This window comes from Oncorhynchus nerka, linkage group LG7 (genome assembly GCF_034236695.1).
Source record: "Oncorhynchus nerka isolate Pitt River linkage group LG7, Oner_Uvic_2.0, whole genome shotgun sequence".
NCBI classification, from domain to species: domain Eukaryota; kingdom Metazoa; phylum Chordata; class Actinopteri; order Salmoniformes; family Salmonidae; genus Oncorhynchus; species Oncorhynchus nerka.
In genome coordinates, this window is record NC_088402.1 from 97,596,257 (window position 1) to 97,616,025 (window position 19,769).

At 45.1% G+C, this 19,769-nt stretch overlaps 1 protein-coding gene across 1 annotated transcript in view; it reads right to left on the bottom strand.

Moving 5' to 3' along the window:
• LOC115126149 (constitutive coactivator of PPAR-gamma-like protein 2) overlaps window positions 1–18,826 on the bottom strand; it is a 71,003-nt gene extending 52,177 nt beyond the window's left edge. The window contains exons 1-4 of the mRNA XM_065021115.1: window positions 17,367–18,826; window positions 4,965–5,211; window positions 2,274–2,356; window positions 795–923 (exon numbers count right to left, since the gene is read on the bottom strand). Of these exons, the coding sequence (XP_064877187.1) occupies window positions 795–923; window positions 2,274–2,356; window positions 4,965–5,211; window positions 17,367–17,864 (957 nt within the window). The 5' untranslated portion in view covers window positions 17,865–18,826. The remainder of the gene's footprint in view (window positions 1–794; window positions 924–2,273; window positions 2,357–4,964; window positions 5,212–17,366) is intronic.
• Between the last annotated feature and the right edge of the window lie 943 nt (window positions 18,827–19,769).

Below are 19,769 nucleotides of genomic sequence, written 5' to 3' on the forward strand. Positions count from 1 at the left end.
AAATAATTTTCGGTTTAACTTTCCCAGCAACCAATCGTATTGAATTCATTTAGCCTCTTGCCTGCATGGACTACCTTTTGGTTACGCTACTCATCTTTGCTTTCAACGTCTGTTTCTTTGCTTTCACAGAGTCTTTTCGATCTCGAGTTTTGGCATTATTTTTCCATGAAGGGTTTAGGGGGAGGCGTAGACAATGAGTCTCCTTTGGTCTGCTAGTTTTGGCATTATTTTTCCATGAAGGGTTTAGGGGGAGGCGTAGACAATGAGTCTCCTTTGGTCTGCTAGTTTTGGCATTATTTTTCCATGAAGGGTTTAGGGGGAGGCGTAGACAATGAGTCTCCTTTGGTCTGCTAGTTTTGGCATTATTTTTCCATGAAGGGTTTAGGGGGAGGCGTAGACAATGAGTCTCCTTTGGTCTGCTAGTTTTGGCATTATTTTTCCATGAAGGGTTTAGGGGGAGGCGTAGACAATGAATCTCCTTTGGTCTGCTAGTTTTGCAGTGATGGTTGACCTTAACCCAAATCAATGAACATGATAGACAGGCTTTTTTTCTATTGCCTACTTAAGTCGACGGTCTGACGTCACCACCACACTCCAAATCTTCCCCCCTGTGCTCTCAGTTACCAACACATGCTCTGAACATTGTGCAACAGGCAAATCACATATTTACTTATATAGTTAGAAGGGTCAGAGCCAGTGACACCTCAAATCATTGATTGGGTTAAGACAACTGTCACTCCAAACTAAAGGGGGGAGCGAGAGAAAGAGAGAGAACTAGTGGTGTGTGTGTGTACCTGTGACTGTTTGAAGACATCTCTGGCGATAACGTCCAGGTTCCCCAGGTCTTTAATGGAGGAGACGTACTCTGACACCGCCTTGATGACCACCTCACAGGGAGGCAGCACCAACTGGTGGGCACGCACCTAGAGGGTTAGAGGTCAGGGGTTAGAGGTCAGACACCGCCTTGATAACCACCTCACAGGGAGGCAGCACCAACTGGTGGGCACGCACCTAGAGGGTTAGAGGTCAGACACTGCCTTGATGACCACCTCACAGGGAGGCAGCACCAACTGGTGGGCACGCACCTAGAGGGTTAGAGGTCAGGGGTTAGAGGTCAGACACTGCCTTGATAACCACCTCACAGGGAGGCAGCACCAACTGGTGGGCACGCACCTAGAGGGTTAGAGGTCAGGGGTTAGAGGTCAGACACCGCCTTGATAACCACCTCACAGGGAGGCAGCACCAAATGGTGGGCACGCACCTAGAGGGTTAGAGGTCAGGGGTTAGAGGTCAGACACCGCCTTGATAACCACCTCACAGGGAGGCAGCACCAACTAGTGGGCACGCACCTAGAGGGTTAGAGGTCAGGGGTTAGAGGTCAGACACCGCCTTGATAACCACCTCACAGGGAGGCAGCACCAACTGGTGGGCACGCACCTAGAGGGTTAGAGGTCAGGGGTTAGAGGTCAGACACCGCGTTGATAACCACCTCACAGGGAGGCAGCACCAACTGGTGGGCACGCACCTAGAGGGTTAGAGGTCAGACACCGCCTTGTTAACCACCAACTAGTGGGCACGCACCTAGCGGGTTAGAGGTCAGACACCGCCTTGTTAACCACCAACTAGTGGGCACGCACCTAGAGGGTTAGAGGTCAGACACCGCCTTGTTAACAACCTCACAGGGAGGCACCACCAAACTGGTGGGCATGCACCTAGAGGGTTAGAGGTTATAGATGATGGGCCAGACAGCAGGGGTATAGCTTAATGTTATGGTTCAGAAGTAAATAGAAGAGATCATCAGGGTCAGGGGTCAGAGGTTAGAGATGATGGGCCACACAGCAGGGGTATAGCTTAATGTTATGGTTTAGAAGTAAATAGAAGAGATCATCAGGGTCAGGGGTCAGAGGTTAGAGATGATGGGCCAGACAGCAGGGGTATAGCTTAATGTTATGGTTTAGAAGTAACTAGAAGAGATCATCAGGGTCAGGGGTCAGAGGTTAGAGATGATGGGCCAGACAGCAGGGGTATAGCTTAATGTTATGGTTTAGAAGTAACTAGAAGAGATCATCAGGGTCAGGGGTCAGAGGTTAGAGATGATGGGCCAGACAGCAGGGGTATAGCTTAATGTTATGGTTTAGAAGTAAATAGAAGAGATCATCAGGGTCAGGGGTCAGAGGTTAGAGATGATGGGCCAGACAGCAGGGGTATAGCTTAATGTTATGGTTTAGAAGTAAATAGAAGAGATCGTCAGGATTAAAGGTCAGAGTTTATACCTTGAGTGAGGCCAGGGGGTGTTCTGGTCCTAAAAGGCTCCAGTGGAAGGCAGCCAGGTCCTCATCAGGGAGAATATGGTTCCCTACGGGGGGAGAGGAGAGAAAGTTCAGTTGTGTGTGTTTGAGCAAAATTCCAAATGCCTGTATGGCAAGAATAACGGTTTTAATTAACGTTTGTCAGCTTGTTCTGGTGATTGTATTTCTGGTCTCCTTCACTCCTCTGTGCTGTGTGCATTTCCCCATTTACACCAGAGATCTGTAAATAATGACAAGATGCACGTCTCCTCCATAACAATAGGAGTCGTCCCAAAGGCAGGAAGGCAGGCTAAGGCCCAAAATAAACCCATAGAAACGCATTGGCCTTAACCTGTTACTCCTACCCTCTACCTTTTTGAACATTCTGTTAAAAATCGCGCAACATTTCAGCGCCCTGCTACTCATGCCAGGAATATAGTATATGCATATGATTAGTATGTGTGGATAGAAAACACTCAGACGTTTATAAAACTGGTTAAATCACGGCTGTGGCTATAACATAACGTGCGTTTCATCGGAAAGCGCAGGAAAAACTGATCACTGAAAATGGAAAAATATATTGCTGCGCGACTTGAACCCATTGATAAAGGTGAACCACAATTAACGAGGCTGAGGTTGCAGTACCTACATCTTCCACACGGTGTCTAGAGTCTTGTCATTTGCCTTCGATTTGTTTCTTGGTCAAACAGATGCAAGGCAGCGCAGTTCTTCAGGTCTAGGACCTGATATTTTGGTTGAGTTTCTAGCCGGACATTTTTCCAGACGGACAGCTATAGAATATACTTCGTCTTGTGATTAATTTGATCGCTTATTAACGTTTACTAATACCTAAAGTTGCATTACAAAAGTATTTCGAAGTGTTTTGTGAAAGTTTATCGTCGACTTTTTGAATTTTAAAAAATGACGTTACGTTTTGAAACGCTGTTTTTTTTCGTTGATCACACAGTCTACATATAACGATATCTAGGCTATATATGGACCGATTTAATCGAAAAAAAGACCCAATAGTGATTATGGGACATCTAGGAGTGCCAACAAAGAAGATGGTGAAAGGTAATGAATGTTTTCTATTTTATTGTGCGGTTTGTGTAACGCCGAAATGCTAATTATTTTGTTTACGTCCCCTGTGGGTCTTTTGGGGTGTTGCATGCTATCAGATAATAGCTTCTCATGCTTTCGCCGAAAAGCATTTTAAAAATCTGACTTGTTGCCTGGATTCACAACGAGTGTAGCTTTAATTCAATACCCTGCATTTGTATTTTAATGAACGTTTGAGTTTTAACTAATACTATTAGCATTTAGCGTAGCGCATTTGCATTTCCAGAGCTCTAGATGGGACGCAAGCGTCTCAAGTAGGAGCAAGAGGTTAACTTGGACACATTTTATCTTTGCCTTTTCCTCTATGGTTTACACACGCCAAGCCCCTCCCCCCCACGCCAAGCTGGTTTTTGGAAAAATGAGCCAGAAATTGTAGTTTTTCTAGGTGGCTCCCATTTTGGCTGTAGTGTTTCCAAGCGCGTGAATGAGAGCGCGTTCTTTGGTATTTTTCTCCAGTAACGATTCTGTCTTAAATTGTATTGTTTATTTGCGTATTAGGGTACCTAAGGTTTGATTATAAACGTTGATTGACTTGTTTGGATAAGTTTAGTGGTAACGTTTGGGATTCATTTTGTATGCATTAGGGAAACAAGTGGATTATTGACTGAAGCGCGTTATGCATGTGTGTGTGTGCTGGGCGCTGTCCTCAGATAATCGCATGGTTTGCTTTCGCCATAAAGCCTTTCTGACACGGCGGCTGGATTAACAACAAGTTAAGCTTTATTTTGATGTATTGCACTTGTGATTTCATGAAAGTTTAATATTTATAGTAATTTAATTTTGGCACTGCAATTTCACCAGAAGTTTTTGCGTCCCACTGATCCGTCGGGAGTTAATATTAGGAAAGTTTAGGTCTAGTCTGTAGAAAGCTGATGGGATCCTCCTCTTTTTAATAGAGGCCATCACTCTGTTCTCTCACACAATAGCATAGCCTATAGAAATATTGCCCAACATGAGCTCATGGGCTCTCATGAAGTCTTTGATTAGATTTTCCATTACATTTGCATTGATGTCAGAGTGATTAGAGGGACAATAGAGTGCTGAGGACCAGGCAGTTAGCAAGTTTGGTAGGCTACGAATGACCATCAGCAGCATCAGAGCTTAGAGAAGCCTAATTACAGTGACTAAACGGTCATGTGGAATTTGACTAGTCATGACTCGTGACCCCCGGTGTGGAGGTAATATGGTCACCGTGACAACTCGTTGGTGCTGCACGTTCCTCACTGTTTATAAACCGGACACATTTTGCATTGAGTTTTTCCATATGCTAATTTGTAACATTGCAGAAAAATGTAAAACCTTGAAGAAAAACCACATTGTGTTCAATCAGCATACATCGATCAGCATATTTTGATGGGGCTTCAAATCTGCGATGTCCAAGCTATCCTCCTGCAATATCTACTATAATAATCTGGTCCCTCTGGAGTTCTGCCCAAGCAAGGCATTTGATTAGTTTGACATGTTGCGAGGTCACTGATTTACATCAGGTCACCTATTTAGCTGTTTTTCTACCATGGACTTACCCAGGCTTCAAGTTTTGGTTAATTAGGTACCTACCCAGCAGTGCAGTGAAGCAGGGCAGGTGTTGTGTCTTCAGACCCAGCTGTCTGGCTGCTTCAGAGAGCAGGTACTGGTGGGTGGTCAGGTTCTTGCCGTTCCAGGACAGTTTGAGGGCATGCGAGGAGAAGTAGGCGGGCACGTTGCAGAGGGCAAACTCTGAGTCCTGGGCGATCAGGCCGCAGAAACCAAAGTCCCTGTAGAGGGACAGCACCTCCTGGTGGTGGTCCTCCAACGTCTGGACAACCTGGATAATACAACAGAACATTACACACCGTAACCCTTCACCCTGACAGTAGTAGTGAATCCGGAGGTCAGTCAGTCTTCAGTCCAGTAGAGATTCTACAGATATCACATGCTGAGTTTAGCATTAGTCTCTCGGTATCAGAGGCTATAAATTATGGTTTCATAGGTACACTGGTATACATGGTTAAATTGATTGAGATATAGAATTCATTCAGGCCCAATATTCTATATCACAATCAATTAAAACATATAGAATTCATTCAGGCCCAATATTCTACATGTATGTCTGTATGAATTCAATGCTAAATGTGAAATGTTTTTTGCGATGGGAAGTAATAGTTGTAAATTCAGACTGGAAAATGTTTATGTATTCTTATGATTACGATCTACTGGTTTATTATGTGAGTATATGGACTGCTTATCCTTTAGTTTAACATCCTGCTGTGCGTGACTGCTGTCTGTCCATCAGCCCTATGCAGTGGAGTAGTGGTGCTTTCAACAAGCACAGCACTTACACACATTACTGATTGGCTGAGAGAAATTGATACGAAGATTGTGGGGGCTGTCTTGTTAGACTTCAGTGCAGCTTTTGACATTATCGATAAGTCTGCTGCTGGAAAAACGTATATTTGTTATGGCTTTACACCCCCTGCTATATTGTGGATAAGGAGATACCCGTCTAACAGAACACAGAGGGTGTTATGGCTTTACACCCCCTGCTATATTGTGGATAAGGAGATACCCGTCTAACAGAACAGAGGGTGTTATGGCTTTACACCCCCTGCTATATTGTGGATAAGGAGATACCCGTCTAACAGAGGGTGTTATGGCTTTACACCCCCTGCTATATTGTGGATAAGGAGATACCCGTCTAACAGAACAGAGGGTGTTATGGCTTTACACCCCCTGCTATATTGTGGATAAGGAGATACCCGTCTAACAGAACACAGAGGGTGTTATTGCTTTACACCCCCTGCTATATTGTGGATAAGGAGATACCCGTCTAACAGAGGGTGTTATGGCTTTACACCCCCTGCTATATTGTGGATAAGGAGATACCCGTCTAACAGAACAGAGGGTGTTATGGCTTTACACCCCCTGCTATATTGTGGATAAGGAGATACCCGTCTAACAGAACAGAGGGTGTTATGGCTTTACACCCCCTGCTATATTGTGGATAAGGAGATACCCGTCTAACAGAACACAGAGGGTGTTATGGCTTTACACCCCCTGCTATATTGTGGATAAGGAGATACCCGTCTAACAGAACACAGGGTGTTATGGCTTTACACCCCTGCTATATTGTGGATAAGGAGATACCCGTCTAACAGAACAGAGGGTGTTATGGCCCGTCTTACACCCCCTGCTATATTGTGGATAAGGAGATACCCGTCTAACAGAACAGAGGGTGTTATGGCTTTACACCCCCTGCTATATTGTGGATAAGGAGATACCCGTCTAACAGAACACAGAGGGTGTTATGGCTTTACACCCCCTGCTATATTGTGGATAAGGAGATACCCGTCTAACAGAACACAGAGGGTGTTATGGCTTTACACCCCCTGCTATATTGTGGATAAGGAGATACCCGTCTAACAGAGGGTGTTATGGCTTTATACCCCCTGCTATATTGTGGATAAGGAGATACCCGTCTAACAGAACAGAGGGTGTTATGGCTTTACACCCCCTGCTATATTGTGGATAAGGAGATACCCGTCTAACAGAACAGAGGGTGTTATGGCTTTACACCCCCTGCTATATTGTGGATAAGGAGATACCCGTCTAACAGAACACAGAGGGTGTTATGGCTTTACACCCCTGCTATATTGTGGATAAGGAGATACCCGTCTAACAGAACACAGAGGGTGTTATGGCTTTACACCCCCTGCTATATTGTGGATAAGGAGATACCCGTCTAACTATATTGTGGATAAGGAGATACCCGTCTAACAGAACAGAGGGTGTTATGGCTTTACACCCCCTGCTATATTGTGGATAAGGAGATACCCGTCTAACAGAACACAGAGGGTGTTATGGCTTTACACCCCCTGCTATATTGTGGATAAGGAGATACCCGTCTAACAGAACACAGAGGGTGTTATGGCTTTACACCCCCTGCTATATTGTGGATAAGGAGATACCCGTCTAACTATATTGTGGATAAGGAGATACCCGTCTAACAGAACAGAGGGTGTTCTTTAAATGGAGCCTATCCAACGTAATCCAGGTAGAATCAGGAATTCCCCAGGGCAGCTGTCTAGTCCAATTACTTTGTTCGATCTTTACTAACGACATGCCACTGGCTTTGAGTAAAGGGTTCGTGTCTATGTATCCAGATGACTGTCAGCTACCACAGCCACTGAAACACTTAGAGGGCTGCAGTTAGTTTCAGAGCGGGTGGTAAGGAATAAGTTATTCCTAAATATTTCAAAAACTTAAAGCAAACTAAATCTTGTAATTAATCATGTGGAAATTGAGCAAGTTGAGGTGAATAAACTGCTTGGAGTAACCCTGGATTGTAAACGGTCATGGTCAAAACATATTGATACAACAGTAGCTAAGATGGGGAGAAGTCTACTGTTCAGTCGTGTGGTCAGGTGCCACAAAGAAAATTTACAATTGGCTCAGAACAGGGCAGCACGGCTGGCCCTTGGATGAACACAGAGAGCTAATATTAATAATATGCATGTCAATCTCCCCTGGCTCAAAGTGGAGGAGAGATTGACTTCATCACTACTTGTATTTATGAGAGGTATTGACATGATGAATGCACCGAGCTGTCAGTTTAAACTACTGGCACACAGCTCAGACACCCATCCATACCCCACAAGACATGCCACCAGAGGTCTGTCTAAACTCTAAACTACACCCATCCATACCCCACAAGACACACTGTCTAAACTACTCAGACACCCATACATACCCCACAAGACATGCCACCAGAGGTCTGTCTAAACTACTGGCACACAGCTCAGACACCCATCCATACCCCACAAGACATGCCACCAGAGGTCTGTCTAAACTACTGGCACACAGCTCAGACACCCATACATACCCCACAAGACATGCCACCAGAGGTCTGTCTAAACTACTGGCACACAGCTCAGACACCCATACATACCCCACAAGACATGCCACCAGAGGTCTGTCTAAACTACTAGCACACAGCTCTGACACCCATCCATACCCCACAAGACATGCCACCAGAGGTCTGTCTAAACTACTGGCACACAGCTCAGACACCCATCCATACCCCACAAGACATGCCACCAGAGGTCTGTCTAAACTACTGGCACACAGCTCAGACACCCATACATACCCCACAAGACATGCCACCAGAGGTCTGTCTAAACTACTAGCACACAGCTCTGACACCCATCCATACCCCACAAGACATACCACCAGAGGTCTCTTCAGTCCCCAAGTCCAGAACAGACTATGGTACTACATAGAGCCATGACTACATGGAACTCTATTCCACAGTACTACATAGAGCCATGACTACATGGAACTCTATTCCACAGTACTACATAGAGCCATGACTACATGGAACTCTATTCCACAGTACTACATAGAGCCATGACTACATGGAACTCTATTCCACAGTACTACATAGAGCCATGACTACATGGAACTCTATTCCACAGTACTACATAGAGCCATGACTACATGGAACTCTATTCCACAGTATTACATAGAGCCATGACTACATGGAACTCTATTCCACAGTACTACATAGAGCCATGACTACATGGAACTCTATTCCACATCAGGTAACTGATGCAGCAGGAGAATCAGATTTAAAAACAGGTAAAAATACACCTTATGGAACAGCGGGGACTGTGAAGACACACACACAGGCACAGACACATGCATACACACACGATAACATACGCACTACACACACACACATGGATTTTGTACTGTATGTGGTAGTAGTGGAGTAGGGGCCTGAGGGCACACAGTGTGTTGTAGATATGTGGTAGTGGTGGAGTAGGGGACCGAGGGCACACAATGTGTTGTGAATGTATTGTAATGTTTTTAAAATGGTATAAAACCCCAGGAAGAGTAGCTGCTGCCTTGGCAGGAACTAATGGGGATCCATAATAAACCCCAGGAAGAGTAGCTGCTGCCTTGGCAGGAACTAATGGGGATCCATTATAACCCCCAGGAAGAGTAGCTGCTGCCTTGACAGGAACTAATGGGGATCCATAATAAACCCCAGGAAGAGTAGCTGCTGCCTTGGCAGGAACTAATGGGGATCCATAATAAACCCCAGGAAGAGTAGCTGCTGCCTTGGCAGGAACTAATGGGGATCCATAATAAACCCCAGGAAGAGTAGCTGCTGCCTTGACAGGAACTAATGGGGATCCATAATAAACCCCAGGAAGAGTAGCTGCTGCCTTGGCAGGAACTAATGGGGATCCATAATAAACCCCAGGAAGAGTAGCTGCTGCCTTGGCAGGAACTAATGGGGATCCATAATAAACCCCAGGAAGAGTAGCTGCTGCCTTGGCAGGAACTAATGGGGATCCATAATAAACCCCAGGAAGAGTAGCTGCTGCCTTGACAGGAACTAATGGGGATCCATAATAAACCCCAGGAAGAGTAGCTGCTGCCTTGACAGGAACTAATGGGGATCCATAATAAACCCCAGGAAGAGTAGCTGCTGCCTTGGCAGGAACTAATGGGGATCCATAATAAACCCCAGGAAGAGTAGCTGCTGCCTTGGCAGGAACTAATGGGGATCCATAATAAACCCCAGGAAGAGTAGCTGCTGCCTTGGCAGGAACTAATGGGGATCCATAATAAACCCCAGGAAGAGTAGCTGCTGCCTTGGCAGGAACTAATGGGGATCCATAATAAACCCCAGGAAGAGTAGCTGCTGCCTTGGCAGGAACTAATGGGGATCCATAATAAACCCCAGGAAGAGTAGCTGCTGCCTTGGCAGGAACTAATGGGGATCCATAATAAACCCCAGGAAGAGTAGCTGCTGCCTTGGCAGGAACTAATGGGGATCCATAATAAACCCCAGGAAGAGTAGCTGCTGCCTTGACAGGAACTAATGGGGATCCATAATAAACCCCAGGAAGAGTAGCTGCTGCCTTGGCAGGAACTAATGGGGATCCATAATAAACCCCAGGAAGAGTAGCTGCTGCCTTGGCAGGAACTAATGGGGATCCATAATAAACCCCAGGAAGAGTAGCTGCTGCCTTGGCAGGAACTAATGGGGATCCATAATAAACCCCAGGAAGAGTAGCTGCTGCCTTGGCAGGAACTAATGGGGATCCATAATAAACCCCAGGAAGAGTAGCTGCTGCCTTGGCAGGAACTAATGGGGATCCATAATAAACCCCAGGAAGAGTAGCTGCTGTCTTGGCAGAAACTAATGGGGATCCATTATAAACCCCAGGAAGAGTAGCTGCTGCCTTGGCAGGAACTAATGGGGATCCATAATTAATACAAATCTGCTAAATATGTGTATGCGACCAAAAACATTTAATTTGACTTCGATATTGGGGTGATGGAGTTGATGTGAGCCATAACCAGCCTTTCAAAGCACTTCATGACTACAGAGTGCTACAGGGCAGCAGTCATTCTGGCAGGTAGCCTTAGAGTTCTTGGGAACAGAAATGATGACTAGCTTGAGATGTGTGGGAATTATAGACTGAATGATTGTTAATATGGCTGCCAGCTGTTTTTTGCTGGAATAACATCCGGCCACATGGCCTTACGAGTGTTGACCTGATTAAAAACCTCACGTCAGCCTCAGAGAGCGAGATCACCCAGTCTCCTTGTCGTAGCCTCAGAGCGACATCACCCAGTCTCCTTGTCGTAGCCTCAGAGCGAGATCACCTAGTCTCCTTGTCGTAGCCTCAGAGCGACATCACCCAGTCTCCTTGTCGTAGCCTCAGAGCGAGATCACCCAGTCTCCTTGTCGTAGCCTCAGAGCGAGATCACCCAGTCTCCTTGTCGTAGCCTCAGAGCGAGATCACCCAGTCTCCTTGTCGTAGCCTCAGAGCGAGATCACCCAGTCTCCTTGTCGTAGCCTCAGAGCGAGATCACCCAGTCTCCTTGTCATAGCCTTAGTTGTCTGCGATAGCTTTGTCTTTTAGTTTAGCACCAGCCTCTGTGTTAATTAAGGGCTTTTGATTAATGAAGCAGCGAAACTTCACTGTGGGGACAACGTCGCCGATGCATTTCCTAATGAAACTGGTCACCGAGGTGATTTGCTCGTCTATGCTATCGGCAGAGTCCAGGGAACATATTCCAGTCAGCGCTAGCAAAGCAGCCTTGTAAAGCAGAGTGATCGATAAATTTACACAAACGCTTGTATTGCTTTCGTTGTAAAGCACAATTTCAAAATCTGAGACGACAGGTGGATTAACAAAAGGCTAAGCTGTGTTTTGCAATATTGCACTTGTGATTTCATGAATATGAATATTTTCTAGTAATATTATATGACTGTGGCGCTATGCTATTCAGCGTTGCTGATGACAATTATACTGGATCCGGGATGGGTATTTCAGAGGTTAAGCTTGTTAACCCTCGCAAGGCTGCCGGCCCAGGCGGCATCCCTTTCCGCGTCGTCAGAACAGCTGGCTGGACTGTTTAAGGACATACTCAATCTCTCCCCATCCTAGTCTGCTGTCTCCACATGCTTCAAGACGTCCGGCATTTTTCCTGTACCCAAGAAAGGAAAGGTAACTTTACTAAATGGCTATCGACCCGTAGCACTCCTGTCATCATGAAGTGCGTTGAGAGGCTAATCAACGATCATATCACATCTACCTGACACCCTAGACCCCTACTGAAAACCTAACAAATATATTACAATATGATGATAAATAAAGCAATATTTTCTTACCTCTGTCAGTAATCTTTAATTTTCAACAGACAAAAAGACAAATTTCCTTTATATAAATATCCCCATAACATGAACATCCATTCAAAATCAGTAGACTATATTTTCTATTTTAGCAAAAGTGGGCAAATTTACTGAAAAAACAATAATAGCAATTTTCTATCATCCACTCTGGACAAAAAAATAAAGTGCAAAAATCTATTAATCAAAGGAATTTTACCTCTGCCTTTTGTAGCCTTTGTTCCATGAATTCTTGTTTTTGTCTGTTCATTGACTACAGATTATACTCTTTCAGCATTCAACAGAAGACCATTGTATCCTCTCCGACTCCCACCTTGTTTGAAACCCCGGTTCTCAGTATCCACCTTCCGTTTTGCCATTTTTGATGGGTATCTGAAAGTTAATTTTACTGGATCCTGCTGTACCTGGCATTTGGTGGTGTACACAGTAAAAGATCTGGTCCTTGTACCAAGATCATCCCAGGCATGGTGGTGACTCTGACATATGTAGAGCTTACCGTCCACAAAACGCAATTGTACCTCTGGACAAGAGGAATCTAGAATGCTGTTCATTGGTGATTCACAGTAGAGGTCCTTGTACCTGGCATGGTGGTGACACAGTAGAGGTCCTTGTACCTAGCATGGTGGTGACACAGTAGCGGTCCTTGTACCTGGCATCTAGCATGGTGGTGACACAGTAGAGGTCCTTGTACCTGGCATGGTGGTGACACAGTAGAGGTCCTTGTACCTGGCATCTAGCATGGTGGTGACACAGTAGAGGTCCTTGTACCTGGCATGGTGGTGACACAGTAGAGGTCCTTGTACCTGGCATCTAGCATGGTGGTGACACAGTAGAGGTCCTTGTACCTGGCATGGTGGCGACACAGTAGAGGTCCTTGTACCTGGCATGGTGGCGACACAGTAGAGGTCCTTGTACCTGGCATCTAGCATGGTGGCGACACAGTAGAGGTCCTTGTACCTGGCATCTAGCATGGTGGTGACACAGTAGAGGTCCTTGTACCTGGCATGGTGGTGACACAGTAGAGGCTCATAGAGAATGCCACCGCTTGTTCACAGCCTTGAGTACTTTTACAATTTTAACCCCACGGTCTGTGTCGGCAGGTTTGTTGAGCAGGCGTTTCAATGCCATGACAGAGGGGTCTGCTGCCAACACAGTTCTTTATCCAGTCAGTTTCAACAATACTGTGTAACTCCGGTAGGGCAACATCTGAACAATAGCACCTACTTGCTAGTGTGTACCGGGGCTCGAGGTGCTCGACCAGTCGGCAAAAGCCAACATCATCCACGACAGAGAACGGTTGATTGTCAAGTGCAATGAATTCCATTATCTTGGCGTTAATGGATGTTGCCATTGAGTTGTCTTGCTGAAATGACTGCTCAACTTGAACTTGGTTAGTTGTTGGAAGTTTGTATTATTCTGCTTTTGTTCGGCGTCATTACGTCATCTACCTACGTTGCATAGGTATGCATGTCAGCTTTGACGTCGGTGTTAAACTAGACATCAGGCTGATGGCGACGTTGGCATTTTTAGCTAATGTCGGCCGATTCCCATATGCTTACCGATATATTGTGCATCCCTACCTAAAACCCTCACAAACCTTTACAGATGACCAATCGAGAGCATCCTGTTGGACGATATCAACACCCAGTACTGCAACTACACCGCCCTCAACCGCAGGGCTCTCCTGAGGGAGGTGTGGTCTGCCCAACACATCACCATGGTCAAACTACCTGCCCTCAAGGACACCTACACCACCCAATGTCACAGGAAGGCCAAAAAGATCAAGGACAACCACCACCCGAGCCACTGCCTGTTCACCCCACTACCATCCAGAAGGCGAGGTCAATACAGGTGCATCAAAGCTGGGACCGAGAGACTGAATAACAGCTTTTATTTCAAGGCAATTAGACTGTTAAGTTGTTGATCCGTGAACGGGATCGTTGTCATCATCTGACACTAATTAGCATAACGCAACGGACATAAATAGTACTAGAAAATATTCCTATTCATGAAAATTACAAGTGAAATATATTAAAACACAGCCTTAGCCTTTTGTTAATCACCCTGTCATCTCAGATTTTCAAAATATGCTTTACAGCCAAAGCAAGACAAGCATTTGTGTAAGTTTATCGATAGCCTAGCATAGTATTATGTCCAGCTAGCAGCAGGTAACTTGGTCACGAAAATCAGAAAAGCAATCAAATTAAATAATTTACCTTTGATGAGCTTCGGATGTTTTCACTCAAGAGACTCCCAGTTAGATAGCAAATGTTCCTTTTTTCAAAAAATATTATTTTTGTAGGTGAAATAGCTCCTTTTGTTCTTCACGTTTGGCTGAGAAACCGACTAGAAATTGCGGTCAAGCGCTGAAAAATATTCCAAATTAACTCCATAATATCGACAGAAACATGGCAAACGTTGTTTATAATCAATCCTCAAGGTGTTTTTCAAATATCTATTCCATAATATATCAACCGGGACAGTTGGCTTTTCAGTAGGAGCGAAAGGAACAATGGCTACCTCTGTATTTTACGCAAGAATCACTCAGAGCCATCAGGTGACCACTTGCGCAATGTAGCCGCTTACGCATATTCTTCAACATAAAGGCGTGAAACTACGTCACAATGCTGTAGACACCTTGGGGAATACGGAGAAAAAGTAATCTGGTTGATTCACTGCTCAATAGGAACGCTTTCAAAAGATGAGTCACTTCCGGATTGGATTTTTCTCAGGCTTTCGCCTGCAATATAAGTTCTGTTATACTCACAGACAATATTTTTACAGTTTTGGAAACTTTAGTGTTTTCTATCCTAAGGTGTCAATTTTATGCATATTCTAGCATCTTGTCCTGACAAAATATCCTGTTTACTTTGGGAACGTTATTTTTCCAAAAATGAAAACACTGCCCCCTAGTCACAACAGGTCAAATAGCCATCACTAGACAGCTTCCACCCGGTTACGTAACCTTGCTTCTAACACACCGACAGCATCACTGTGCAAAATAGTACGCAGCATCATCTGGATGTGTCTGCAACAAAAGTTCAACACTCACCTTCTGCTACCTGTCAAGCCGTCTACACATACAGTTTGACGCATACATTCGAACATCCAAGGTACGCACCACACCGAACACACTGCAACTGCCTCTGCAACACAATGCTGCAAAGCAAACGCAGCGTTTCATTGGAAACAAATGTGATTCTGGTGTACCACAATGCAATGACACTGTCGGTGTGAGCCAAGCATTAGAATCTGCTGACTTGAAATCACTGGCCACTTTAATAAAGGAACACTAGTCACTTTAATAAATGTTTACATACTGCTTTACTCATCTCATATGTACAGTGGGGCAAAAAAGTATTTAGTCAGCCACCAATTGTGCAAGTTCTCCCACTTAAAATGATGTGAGGCCTGTAATTTTCATCATAGGTACACTTCAACTATGACAGACAAAATGAGAAAAAAAATCCAGAAAATCACATTGTAGGATTTTAATGAATTTATTTTCAAATTATGGTGGAAAATAAGTATTTGGTCACCTACAAACAAGCAAGATTTCTGGCTCTCACAGACCTGTAACTTCTTCTTTAAGGGGCTCCTCTGTCCTCCACTCGTTACCTGTATTAATGGCACCTGTTTTAACTTGTTATCAGTATAAAAGACACCTGTCCACAACCTCAAACAGTCACACTCCAAACTCCACTATGGCCATGACCAAAGAGCTGTCAAAGGACACCAGAAACAAAATTGTAGACCTGCACCAGGCTGGGAAGACTGAATCTGCAATAGGTAAGCAGCTTGGTTTGAAGAAATCAACTGTTGGAGCAATTATTAGGAAATGGAAGACAACAAGACCACTGATAATCTCCCTCGATCTGGGGCTCCACGCAAGATCTCTCCCCGTGGGGTCAAAATGATCACAAGAACAGTGAGCAAAAATCCCAGAACCACATGGGGGGGGACCTAGTGAATGACCTGCAGAGAGCTGGGACCAAAATAACACACTACGCCGCCAGGGACTCAAATCCTGCAGTGCCAGACGTGTCCCCCTGCTTAAGCCAGTACATGTCCAGGCCCGTCTGAAGTTTGCTAGAGAGCATTTGGATGATCCAGAAGAAAATTGGGAGAATTTCATCTTACTATATGACACCAAAATATAACTTTTTGGTAAAAACTCAACTCGTTGTGTTTGGAGGACAAAGAATGCTGAGTTGCATCCAAAGAACACCATACCTATGGTGAAGCATGGGGGTGGAAACATCATGCTTTGGGGATGTTTTTCTGCAAAGGGACCAGGACGACTGATCCATGTAAAGGAAAGAATGAATGGGGCCATGTATCGTGAGATTGAGTGAAAACCTCCGTCCATCAGCAAGGGCATTGAAGATGAAACGTGGCTGGGTCTTTCAGCATGACAATGATCCCAAACACACCGCCCGGGCAACGAATGAGTGGCTTCGTAAGAAGCATTTCAAGGTCCTGGAGTGGCCTAGCCAGTCTCCAGATCTCAACCCCATAGAAAGTCTTTGGAGGGAGTTGAAAGTCTGTGTTGCCCAGCAACAGCCCCAAAACATCACTGCTCTAGAGGAGATCTGCATGGAGGAATGGGACAAAATACCAGCAACAGTGTGTGAAAACCTTGTGAAGACTTGAAGAAAACGTTTGACCTCTGTCATTGCAAACAAAGGGTATATAACAAAGTATTGAGATACTTTTGTTATTGACCAAATACTTATTTTCCACCATAATTTGCAAATAAATTCATTAAAAATCCTACAATGTGATTTTCAGGATTTTTTAAAATCATTTTGTCTGTCAAAGTGTACCTATGATGAAAATTACAGGCCTCATCTTTTTAAGTGGGAGAACTTGCACAATTGGTAGCTGACTAAATACTTTTTTGCCCCACTGTATATACTGTATTCTATTGTATTTTAGTCCATGCTTAAGCTAATATTTATATATTCCTTAATTCCATTATTTTACTTTGAGGTTTGTGTGTATTCTTGTGATTTGTTAGATATTACTGCCCTGTTGGAGCTAAAAAGACAAGCATTTCACTACACCTGCAAAAACATCTACTAAATGTGTATGTGACCAATAAAATTTGATTTGATTTACTTTCCTTACGTTTCCAAAACTGTATTGATGTCTAGAGCAAGCATTTGGCCTTTTAACAGAAGTCCCCCAGGAAGAAGAGGCCTTCGTCAATAGGCGTTAAAGGTAGATAGCCTCTATGAATGGGGAAGCAGCTATTGCTCTTTACTCACCCGCACTCTGAAGCGAAACATGGCGAGGCGGACACAGTGGCTGAGGCAGGCTGGGGGCAGGAACCAAGCACGGGGAGGCGGAGTTGCCTTGCTGCCAACGTGATTGACGATGAGCTGGGCCGTCTGGCGTTGCCCCTGGGCCCGGCGCGCCCACTCCGGCCACCTTTCCTTCCCCAGGGTCCCGTTGAACACCACGACCAGCTCCAGCCCGCCCTGGTACAGACAGGCCTGGGACAGAGCGGACAGGTATCCCAGCATGGCGTTCCACTCCCCGCCGCACACCCAGTCCGTCTGGTAGCCGCCGTACAGACGCTGCAGACCGGAGTCAGCATCGATGAGTATCCGGGCCGGGGGTGGAGGAGGCATAGGGCCGGGGTGATGGGGGTGGTGGTGCGGGGGCTGGCGGCCCGGTGTACGGGCTAGTTTGAGGAGGTCCACGGGGACGGCTGCCCCGGGACACCGTTTCTCAAGATACTCCTGGAAGCCCTGCACACCCATCCCGGTGTTGTTGAGCCGGTGGGTCTGGCCAGGGGAGGGGGGCTCCGGGTACGTTCGGAACGCCGTGGTGATAGCTGATGTGAGAGTCGAGACTGTAACTAGCTAGAACCTGGCAGCTAGCTAACGTCTCTCTCTGTGTGACTGACTGAACGACTGTTGCTGCACCTAGCTGCTGCCACCCTCAACTCTGATACGAGTGACCAACCCTGCAAAGGCAAACTAGCCTAGTACGCTAGTTGGCCAGGCCGAGAGGTGTACTTCCTCACAGCAAGTAAGACAGCTAGCTAACTAGTTAGTGTGCAAAGCCAATCTTCTATATTTGGTCGTGTGAGTACAATTGTGTGTCCATCCCTAGCAGTATTTTGGTCAACTGCCAGCAAAGCCAGCTAGTGTAATTCTCCGGATAAAGTTTAACTTCCCCTCTAACCAGCTAGCTAGCTAGGTAATAACACATGAAATGTTGATAACTGATGATGGCTAGTGGCTAACTATAGTAATGGTATGTTTTACTCCAAAATTATAATCCTGATTCACACGAAGAAACGTTGCGCATTAGTTGGCGAACATGACGGTCGAGTAATTCTTAATCTGACAGTATATTGATATTAGAACAGTTAGACTATTTCAAATTAATGAGACGTGCTAGTTAGCAGGCCGATGGGATATCAAAAATATTATTTAGTTAGCTAGCTAACCAGCTATCTCGCTGGCTAACGTTAACCGCTGTAGCGAGCTGGGTCCCCGGCGTGACTTGACGCGTCAACTCTCAAAGACAACTCTGGGACAGAGACGACGCGAAATGAAATGGATGTTTGGAGAAATTAACGGCAGAAATAAAATAAAAATAAAAAGTTAATTAAAAACAAACGGCCGATGGTGCCTCCCTCGCTTTCTTCCACACTCACGACTTCATGTTGAGGAAGGAGACATACTTTCAAGCGATGTCAGCCATCTTGCGACTTCCTCACGGACCAACAAAAGTGGGAGGGAAGGCGGTGAGCGGAGATGACGCCGAGGGAGCTGTAGGGAAATGTAGTTAGAAAAGCTCGCATTTTTCTCTAAAGGTCCCTGGAATGCTAAGTTGAAAAGACTCTAACTACCAAGAATACATGTGACGCCCTCTAACCTTGGCATGAAACGTCGGAGGGTCCTTGCTACTGGGGATCCTTGGAACGTCCCTACCATATTGAAGTTGAAATGTAAAATGGTTATGGTTAGGAAATTGATTTATGGTTAAATTGATGTTAAATGTATGGGTTAAGGTTACGTTTAGGGTCGTCCCGTCCCAAAGATACAGGATTGCACTAACCAAAACCCAGAGGAGCGTTTTGGACTAAATGTTAAATTATGATCAGCAACACAAGTTAACTACTAAATCGATGATTGTCATGCACATTCTTCTTGCAGACTTTGCCCCCCTGCTAGAATGGACTATAGATTCATCAAACAGACGATGTTTAATATTTATATTAGATCAAGTAAAGTATACATTGCATTGCATGTAAACACTAGGTGAGAGACTAATGTAACAAGTATGTAACAAGTAACCAAGCTAAGATCAGTGTAATGTAACGAAACTAAGATCAGTGCATGTAGTGTATATATCGCCCTCTTGTGGGGGCATTTGGGACAGCAGGTACACCATTTATGTTTGTATTTGAACATGAGGAAAATAGACTTTGTGTGTTTCAGATCAACCCCTCCATATCCCTCTACCCATAGCACGTTTAGCCCAGAGGCCTAGACACTACTCTCCCTGGCTGTCCCTAGCACTCCAAATACAACCCTGCTATATCACACTCACTGAATACCAGCCCACCACCATCATCACACACATCACACAGACCTGGCATCCTATTTTTATGATATCATTCACAGATTGACTGCAATAGAAGTAAGTTTGTG